This window comes from Cicer arietinum, chromosome 3 (assembly GCF_000331145.2).
Source record: "Cicer arietinum cultivar CDC Frontier isolate Library 1 chromosome 3, Cicar.CDCFrontier_v2.0, whole genome shotgun sequence".
Lineage (NCBI taxonomy): Eukaryota > Viridiplantae > Streptophyta > Magnoliopsida > Fabales > Fabaceae > Cicer > Cicer arietinum.
The window spans coordinates 73,525,980-73,535,580 of record NC_021162.2 but is presented as its reverse complement, the minus strand read 5'-3'; the positions used below and the strand labels follow the sequence as shown (position 1 = coordinate 73,535,580).

At 32.4% G+C, this 9,601-nt stretch overlaps 2 protein-coding genes across 2 annotated transcripts in view; both read left to right on the top strand.

Annotated features, from left to right (window-relative positions):
- Positions 1-4,256, top strand: part of LOC101499969 (vacuolar protein sorting-associated protein 51 homolog) — a 7,441-nt gene extending 3,185 nt beyond the window's left edge. Inside the window, exons 9-20 of the mRNA XM_004494364.4 lie at positions 721-821; positions 918-985; positions 1,255-1,328; positions 1,466-1,532; positions 1,823-1,932; positions 2,083-2,352; positions 2,471-2,587; positions 2,985-3,056; positions 3,149-3,199; positions 3,347-3,577; positions 3,666-3,842; positions 4,001-4,256. Coding sequence (XP_004494421.1) covers positions 721-821; positions 918-985; positions 1,255-1,328; positions 1,466-1,532; positions 1,823-1,932; positions 2,083-2,352; positions 2,471-2,587; positions 2,985-3,056; positions 3,149-3,199; positions 3,347-3,577; positions 3,666-3,842; positions 4,001-4,096 — 1,434 coding nt within the window. The 3' untranslated portion in view covers positions 4,097-4,256. The remainder of the gene's footprint in view (positions 1-720; positions 822-917; positions 986-1,254; positions 1,329-1,465; positions 1,533-1,822; positions 1,933-2,082; positions 2,353-2,470; positions 2,588-2,984; positions 3,057-3,148; positions 3,200-3,346; positions 3,578-3,665; positions 3,843-4,000) is intronic.
- Positions 4,257-5,900: 1,644 nt separating this feature from the next.
- Positions 5,901-9,601, top strand: part of LOC101499469 (DNA replication licensing factor MCM7) — a 5,769-nt gene continuing 2,068 nt past the window's right edge. The window contains exons 1-12 of the mRNA XM_004494363.4: positions 5,901-6,057; positions 6,154-6,221; positions 6,331-6,390; positions 6,484-6,707; positions 6,886-7,063; positions 7,352-7,474; positions 7,596-7,685; positions 7,915-8,057; positions 8,277-8,454; positions 8,863-9,054; positions 9,303-9,475; positions 9,571-9,601. Coding sequence (XP_004494420.2) covers positions 6,021-6,057; positions 6,154-6,221; positions 6,331-6,390; positions 6,484-6,707; positions 6,886-7,063; positions 7,352-7,474; positions 7,596-7,685; positions 7,915-8,057; positions 8,277-8,454; positions 8,863-9,054; positions 9,303-9,475; positions 9,571-9,601 — 1,497 coding nt within the window. The 5' untranslated portion in view covers positions 5,901-6,020. The remainder of the gene's footprint in view (positions 6,058-6,153; positions 6,222-6,330; positions 6,391-6,483; positions 6,708-6,885; positions 7,064-7,351; positions 7,475-7,595; positions 7,686-7,914; positions 8,058-8,276; positions 8,455-8,862; positions 9,055-9,302; positions 9,476-9,570) is intronic.

The window sequence follows — 9,601 nt, the reverse complement described above, 5'->3', positions numbered from 1 at the left end:
ATATATATATATATATATATATATATATATATATATATATATGATTTTGTTTGCTATCTTGTCTTTGTTTATTATATATATGTGATTTTGTTTGCTATCTTGTCTTTGATTATTTGGGATTTTGTTTTAAGTGCTAGATTGTGTTTCTGCTCTGATATGTAACTTGCTCGTAAATTCTATGCTTTCTTGTCAACAAAAAGCCTAGTTAGATGCAAATACTTTGGTGAAGTAATAAGTGTTACTGATTAATTAGACAAATGCGACAAATATAGTGTGCCACACAATTTGGGAAGATGTTTTTAAACATGGAACTTAAATGATATAAGACTCATCATTCATGTGATAGAAAAAGATATCAATGGTTATAAACGATTGAGTTGATAGTTGCTTTAACATATCTACTATCACCAGTATCAAAATATTTTTAGTTGCTTTTAACATCTACTGTCACCAGTATCGAAATATTATGTCAATAAAATGAGGCAGAGATGAATGACTTATTCGTTAATATAAGATGAATGCTTCAGTTCATGGAGTTGTATTTCCATTTAGTGAGATAAGGCTTACTCATTGTAGTATTGTAGTTCAATTCATTTTTTTTGTTGCGGTTTATGCTATTTTATTTATAGCCTTACCTATATTATATTTCCTATTTGATAGATATATGATTAGGAGACTAATGAATTGAATATGTGTTTCTACTCCTATTTCTCAACACAGGAAGCCTTTCATGAGTTTGTGGAGGCAATTCATGCATTTCAAGTAATATTTCCCGATTCAGAAATGCAATTAGTTAAACTTGCTCACGATTTAGTGAACAAGTTAGTATCTATATTTACAACTCAGTATTTTAAAAAATTTATTAAAGTATAATAAATTTCCATTAAATGCAAATTAACTTTTTAATTGCTTTCTAGGAACTTTAAAATTATTGAGGAGTATGTAAAGACACGAGTTTGTGCAGAAGATCTGCTTGGTGTTCTTCGTAAGTAGTATATCTAGAAATTTACTATTTTTGTTTTGAATAATGTATTTGATGTAAGGTGAAACTTGTGATCAAAACTATTAATTGTAGATATACATGTTTCTACTTGATGCTATACTATATCAAATTATCATGCTTTTAAGTCACTATTTAATCACTACAAATGTGTCCCCAGAAACTATTTTCACACTAAATATTAATCTATACAAATGTTTTTCGATCTGATCATGGTTTACACAATTGTGTAATTACTTTTGACCTCCACGCAGGAGTTGTTTGGAATGATGTGCTCCAAATGGACGAAGTCTTAGAAGAAGCATCTCTCTCTAATCATTCTATCGAGGTTGGAATCCAATTTAATTTTGACCAATACATGAAGCTTTTCGAGCCGTTAATACCTCCCTTTTTTTCACAATGCAATCCTAATGAAAGCTCGCGTTTAAAATTGGATTTTCATGGAGTAAAACTAAACATTTTCAGGCTGCCAAAGTTTCTGTCAAGATGTATGTTAACAGTACATTTTCTCATCTAACGCAAGACATTTCAGGTGAGTTATATTGCATTGTATAAAGCTTATGATTTTTACTTTTAGCATAGAAGTTGGACACGTTCACCTTCCACACTATAGGATAAACAAAGACATAATTCTTATACAATATGATATCATGTTTGCAAAAATGATCAGAAGTGTAAAATGGAGAACATTGGGTTTCAAGAAGTCTAGTAAGTTAGTTTGAATGTTTAATATATTTGTTCACCTGGTTTGAGAAAGCTACAAAAATAGTTGACAAACAGTTCTGTCACTAACTGTGCTCTGAGTTAGCTTCTGTTTGGTAGATTCCCTCTTAAAAGTATTGAAAGGGGATGGAGCAGAGAATCACTTACTGGAAGCTGCTCTAGATGTTAGCACAAAAACAGTACTTCAAGGAGGCAGAAACTTTTTGCTAGTAAGCACAATTGTGTACTTAGACTAACAGATACAATATTATATTATGCATGCACAAATTTATATTTATACACCTTGATTTTGTTAAAAATTTCTATTGTTTATGATTTTTATAGTTTCAGTCTCTCTTTCTCTTTATTGTTCATTTCAGGATGTCCGCAAAATTCTTGACGACAACTTAGAGATCCTAAATAAACTAAGAGAGTTGGTGATTGATTGGGTTCAAGAAGGATTTCAAGACTTTTTTAGGCAACTTCATGTTCAGTTCCAATTATTTTCAAGAAGAAACAATTATGCAGGTACTCAAAATCACAGTTTTGTAGAGGGATCACAAGGTGACAAAGCTTTTCCTGGTCTTGTCCTAGTGATGGCGCAACTGTCTGCATTCATTGAACTGACTGCCATCCCGCAAATCACTGAGGCAAGGATCCACTAAAGTGACTTGTAATTGATATCTATTTCCTTAGAACGGATAAACTTTTTGTTAGTTTTCCTTTCATTTCTTCGGTGTCTTAAAAAAATTGCCTTATGATGTTTAGGAACTAGCAGCTTCCTTTCCTGGTGGTAATGTTAGAGGTTATGAACATGGATTTGGCTTTGTTCCTAGAGAAATCTCTCAAAAGTTTAGATCAGCCAGTGAAAGTTTCTTACATATGGTATGTTTTTAAGTTCACAATTTATTTTTAATAGAATTGCAATTTTTTATGAGTCTGTGTAGATTTTTTCATTTTCCCTTATTCCACTTCCACCCTCATTTGTGTTTTTATTTTCCTTGGCAACATATAGTTATATACAAGCCTGTTTGATATTTTGAAGTTTAGTCTTATTAATGTTTCTAAGTAAAAGAGTATTTCCCAACATGGTAGTCATATAGCTTTGGCTAGTTTTTTGAGCTGTTTTACTTTTTTTATGTTGGAGGACTATTTCTCTGGTGCAAGTTTTGGAGATTGTTATTCTTCATTTTATCCATAACCCTTCTTTCTTTTGTTCATTAATATTTATGCTATAAAAAAAAATCTACAATTCACATATTTTTTATTTGATTATTTCTAGTACATTACTATGAGAACTCAACGGATATCACTTCTCCTAAAGAAGAGGTTTACCACACCTAATTGGATAAAGGTCAGTATGTTACATATATTTGTTTTAAAAATAAAAGATACTAGTGTTAATATTTGAAAGAGCTGAATATATTGTGGTTTTGTTTTGCCCAGCATAAGGAGCCAAGAGAAGTCCATATGTTTGTGGATCTGTTTCTTCAAGAGGTTGACATTCTTCTCATTTAACTTTTTTTCTCTCTATGGAGTATAATGTATAAGGATTTCTATCTTTACTGGATGATAATGTTTACTAATTTATTGAAGCAATATATACAAAGTTGCATTTTTGATCTATCTTATTTGATGTCCTAGCTCAAAGTTATAGGTAATGAAGTGAAGGAGATTTTGCCTCAAGGTATACAGAAACACCACAGAACTGATAGTAATGGCAGTAGTGCTTTATCAAGAAGCAACTCCCTTCCTGAGGAGAGATTGAGTAGATCAAATACTCAAAAGGGAAGGAGCCAGCAACTTTTGGAAACACATCTAGCAAAACTGTTCAAGCAAAAAGTTGAAATTTTCACAAAAGTAGAATATACACAGGTATTGAATAACTATCATATATTGTGTTGCAAAATTTAACTAATTGGATGCAAATGATGTTTATCAAATATTTGCTTGCGAACTGCAGGAATCAGTCATTATGACCATGGTTAAATTATGTCTCAAGAGTTTACAAGAATATGTTAGACTCCAAACTTTTAATCGGAGTGGATTCCAACAAATTCAATTGGATATTCAATTCTTAAGGACTCCATTAAAAGAAATAGTTGAAGATGAAGCTACAATGGACTTCTTGCTTGATGAGGTTGGAACAACAAAAAATTTCACCCTTAATTCTTACCTTTTTAAATTAGTGTTATACTTCATTTATGCGAAAACTTTATTTTTACTTTTGATAATTTTGTGTGGCACACTCATGTCTCTCTACCTTCTCCCATCTTTCATCATTTTAAAAAAAAATAGGTGATTGTTGCTGCTACAGAACGATGCCTAGATCCAGTTCTATTGGAGCCCCCAATATTAGACAAACTTATACGAGCAAAGTTGGCAAAAACTTGAGAACCAAAATATAGTAGTTTTTGTATAAACATGTTAGGGAAGTGCAGGGTATGCCCATGTTGACCTTTTTGTTTGAGATATTTTCCTATATTTATTTTTAAATGAATTTGATATTCAAAGTCCAAAATATAAGGATGAATAATAAAAGAATGCATTTGGTGCTAACATCCTTATAATAATATTTGTTATTTGATTTTTGTAGTTTTAACAAATCTCTTGCAACATACTAATATACTAATATGTTAGATATTGATATGTGTGGTTCACGTTCCACTAGTGACTACTCCACTAGTGACTACTCGTCCACTTGATTTGATTGTGTTTGATGACACACATTGATATAATTAAGACATAAGCAATAAGAGAATAAATTGATATAAGTGAGAATTGTGGTATTCAACGAACGCTAAATAAAGTCCAAAGTGAAATTATAATTACAAACTAAATGGTTATGCTAACTCAACCAACTAATCAATGTGACCTGATCTCTTTCATAACCACACTAACAATAATGTATATGTTATTATGTTACTCTTTGGCTAAATGGATAAGTTTATGGTCTGCTTTGATTTTTATGAAGTTTGATATTTTGTCTTTGAAATACGTATTCACTAATTTGGTAAAAAATGAAAAAAAGAAAAGCCATAAAGCAAGCGCTCTAAGAGTCTATCGACTTTATTTGGCTCTATTGATCCTCCAATTTAAATTTATTTGTCCCTATTTCTCAATTTGTGTGCAAGGGAGATGATTATCCAACTCCACATTTCTCAATATTTTTTTTTGGATTCTAAAATCTAGAATTAAAAAAAATCAATCTAATAGTAAAAAATGAGATTAATAATGTTATCAAAAACTCGAATTCGATAGTATTTTGTATACATATTAAAAAACATTAGAGGTAGATTAACAATCACCTATTTGAAAATAGATACTAATCTTGTTTAAATTGTCCCAAATATAATTTTATAAGAGACAATATATGAAGTTATGTGGTAATTATATAAAAAACACCAAACTTATTATATATGGTGTAAACATGAGAGTCCCACACTTACCACCTAAAACATAATTCACAACATAATCCGATGGCTCAATTGACTCTCTAGGTAGGATTGAGCTCCTTAATTACAGTGGTTTATAAACAAGAGTGTTATTTTAGGCCGGCCCAATATATCATAAGTTGGGTTGGAGTGAATATTATCTCTATTTCTTCAATTACTATAATTATGTGCATATTTGTACACATTTTTATAACATATGATTACAACAATAAGTTTCAATTTCTTTTAAAAGATGGAGAAGATTGTTGGAGTCGGCCTTGAAATTTGTGGCATAATACAACTACGGATTAGTCCAGTTCCATTATTGGTGACTTTTAATTATAAAGTTTAATTACAATTTTAATATTTTTATTTTTAATGACATATGATAGAATGATGTAGAATGATTAATATCTATAAAATTGAAATAAAACATCGTAAAAATTTAGATTTTAACTTCAATTTTTTTTCATATTTTTAATTTAATTAATGACATAAATAATTAATAAATTTAAATAGTTTTATATTATAAAATTGTATGTCACATTATTAAAAATATGTCAAATTATTGTTTTTTATTTAAAAATATGAGAAAGACTAAAATTATTAATTTTTAAAATAAGAAGACCATTTTCACGAATTAATAATAATGGAGGGACAAAAACTGCAACTACCCTTTATTTTCTTATTGTTTTGAGAGCGGCACACCCTGGAACCACACTGGATACGCATACCAGATCACAACTCATGAGGACGCTCCTTTTCCCGCCAAAAGTCCCTTCTTCGTTTATAGCTTGGCGCCCAATTCCGACACTAACTACATCACTTCACCCTCAACCCCTCTCTCTCTCTCTCTCCCTCCGTCTTCGCCAAGTTGAAGAACCATGAACACCAAAGGCGTCGATTTCGCCACTGACAAAGGTAAACCACAAACCTTCATTTCACTCTCAATTATTTATTTTCCTTTTGTTTTTTTTTTTTTTATTTATTCAATTAACTCCTGCATTTTTCGTCCAGTTCTGGCAAGAGAGTTCCTCTCGAACTTCGCAGACGCTAATGGCGAAGCCAAATACTTAAACATCCTGGTTAGTTCACCATACTAATTCATCTCTAGTTCATTTCATCTCTCACATCGAACACCAAAGTACAACAACGGTTAACCCTAATCCATTTTTTTTTTTCATTTTGTTCCAGCAAGATGTTGCAAACCACAAAGCCCGTGCAGTTCAAATTGATCTCGAGGACTTAATTAATGTAAAATTTCTCTTCCACTATATTGTATTTGTACATTTTAAAATTCTAATTACAGTCAATGATTCTAATTTCTAACTAATCTGTTTGATTTAGTACAAAGATCTAGATGAGGAATTTCTGAGGCGTGTTACCGAGAACACTAGAAGGTATATTGGGATTTTCGCTGATGCAATCGATGAACTCATGCCGGAGCCAACTGAGGCATTCATCGACGATGATCATGACATTTTGATGACTCAGAGATCTGATGAAGGTACTGAAGGTGTTGATGGTTCTGACCCGCACCAGAAGATGCCTCCTGAAATCAAGCGTTTTTTGTAAGACTCCCTTATTTGCTTGCTATTCAATTTCTAGGGTTTTTTTTTGTAATATGTGATTTTGCCCTAATTTATTTCGCAAGACCAATATCGTGTGTTATATATTACTTGGTGGTTTTTTTTATATGCCTTAGGTTTTATATGAAGTTCTAATGTTACCTTGTGGGTTATTTTGCAGTGAAGTTTATATTAGAGCCTCTTCTAAAGGAAGGCCATTTACGATTAGGGAGGTGAAAGCTTCAAACATTGGTCAGCTAGTAAGGATAGCTGGTATAGTCACGCGTTGCTCGGATGTCAAACCATTGATGCAGGTGGCTGTGTACACCTGTGAGGATTGTGGTTTTGAAATTTACCAGGTAATTAATGAAAGTACTGCAAGAACTGCTTAATTTAGATGCAAATAAGGTTTAAAAAGGGAAATGAAAGGGTTCCTTTCTGTTATTATGATTTGTCGCCAGGATGTTAAGCAATGATGTGTTAAGTATTATGTATAATTTATGATTTATTTATAACTATATCAAACCTTGTTAGGTTATTGTTGTGGACTATTTTTTTCTTTTGTTAAATATGACATGGCTAGACTGTTTTGGAGTTTATGTGCCCAAATATTTTTGACATTGTTGTTTTCTCCCTTCACTAAACAGGAAGTAACGGCTAGAGTATTCATGCCTTTGTTTGAGTGTCCATCAAGGCGCTGTGTTATGAACAAAAGTAAGGGTAACATCATCCTTCAACTGAGAGCATCAAAGTTTTTGAGATTTCAAGAGGTTTGTACACTACTCTGGTTCAGGGGTCGAAGTCTGATACATGAGTAATTGCTTTATTTTTGCATGTTCAGTACACTTATAATCTTTGGAATGAGGAGATTTTGATATGGTTAAATTGCAGGCCAAAATTCAAGAACTAGCTGAACATGTTCCGAAAGGCCATATTCCACGCACAATGACTGTCCATCTTAGGGGGGAACTCACTAGAAAGGTTCGCTATTCCCTGCCAATAGCATTAAAGTAACAATTACTATATCAATTGTTATCAGAGTACCTGAAATTGTGTCAATGCATAGTTGTATTCCTTTAATATGGACATGTCCTCACTAACATATGAATAAAGTTATCGCATAAAATACAAGGACATGAATAATAATTACAATGGTTTTGTGACTGGCTAATTATTTGCTACTGTTTATTAACTTATGGTGAATTATCAGGTAGCTCCAGGTGATGTCGTTGAACTATCTGGGATTTTTCTTCCTATACCTTATGTTGGTTTTAGAGCAATGCGTGCTGGCCTCGTTGCTGACACATACTTAGAGGCCATGTCTGTGAATCATTTTAAGAAAAAATATGAAGAGTAAGTTACTTTTGCAGATATTTCATAATGACGCCCCTCCTTTTTTTACCCTACTTCGACTACTGTGGTGTGTCTGGTTTTTTTTTATTATATTTGCTACTTGGGTATTGTCATGACTTGTTTGCACATGATGAAACTCATACCTACTAGTTAATTAATTAATCTTATTAAAGTAGTTTGGGTGAACACAAACTTTCTAATCAATTAGTTTTTTCATAGATATGAATTTAGAGGAGATGAGGAAGAGCAGATAGCACGATTAGCAGAAGATGGTGATATCTATGATAAATTGGCACGGTCACTAGCTCCTGAAATTTTTGGACATGAAGATATTAAAAAAGCACTGCTGCTGCTTCTCGTTGGAGCTCCCCACAGGACATTGAAAGATGGGATGAAGGTAATAAACTACGTTGTTTTTTTGAAACAGCCAAAGTTAATAATGAGTTATTATGTTAGTATTTTTTTCCTTCTTCTGGGTTTGAATTTATGTCCTCCAATTCCTTAACCCTTAACTCAAACTAGTTGAGTCATCTATCCACCCCTTAATAAACTACGAATTAATTGAAGCACACATGTTTAATGGAGTTTAAACTATGCATGAAATTAATCATGTTGAATTAGTAAGGATAAAGACTTGATGTCATTTATAAAATTACAGTGATACTAATGATTTGTAGAAAAATTTAGTTGTCCTTTTCCTCAATTTTGCTGTTGTTTGTTAAGTTTGGTTTGATTTATGTTGTGTGCATGGAATGCCTTATACACAATTGAAGTTCTAAGTATTTTAATTTTCATTTAATTTCAGATTAGAGGAGATCTACATATATGCTTGATGGGTGATCCTGGTGTTGCCAAGAGTCAGCTTCTTAAACATATAATCAATGTAGCACCCAGAGGTGTATACACTACCGGGAAAGGAAGTAGTGGAGTTGGTCTAACTGCTGCTGTTCAGAAAGATCCGGTGACAAATGAGATGGTTTTGGAGGGTGGAGCATTGGTAATGGAGTATTTTTTTAAGTGTAGCAATTCTTTCCATCCATTTTGAGCCTGTTTTAAACTTCAAGTTGAAAAAAATAGAAAAATTAGGTAAACAAATATATGATGTCAGCACTTGCAAAATAAAGATGGGAAACAAGTAATGCATCAAATTGCTACTTTAGCTTCTAAATCAATGCAATCTAAGTCCGTTGAAGTAGTAGCTTCCATTTACAAATAGAGATTTTGACAGAACATTTTGAATTTCAGGTGCTAGCAGATATGGGCATATGCGCCATTGATGAATTTGACAAGATGGATGAATCAGACCGCACATCGATACATGAAGTTATGGAACAACAGACTGTTAGCATTGCCAAGGCTGGGATCACGACATCACTGAATGCAAGGACTGCTGTACTTGCGGCAGCTAATCCAGCATGGTATTATTTCTTTTCACCTTATTGATGGGATACAAGATCTCATTGGTTTGCATACTGTGTTTCCGAATCTAATTTCAACCATTTTAACTCTGAAGGGGAAGATATGATCTAAGAAGAACTCCTGCT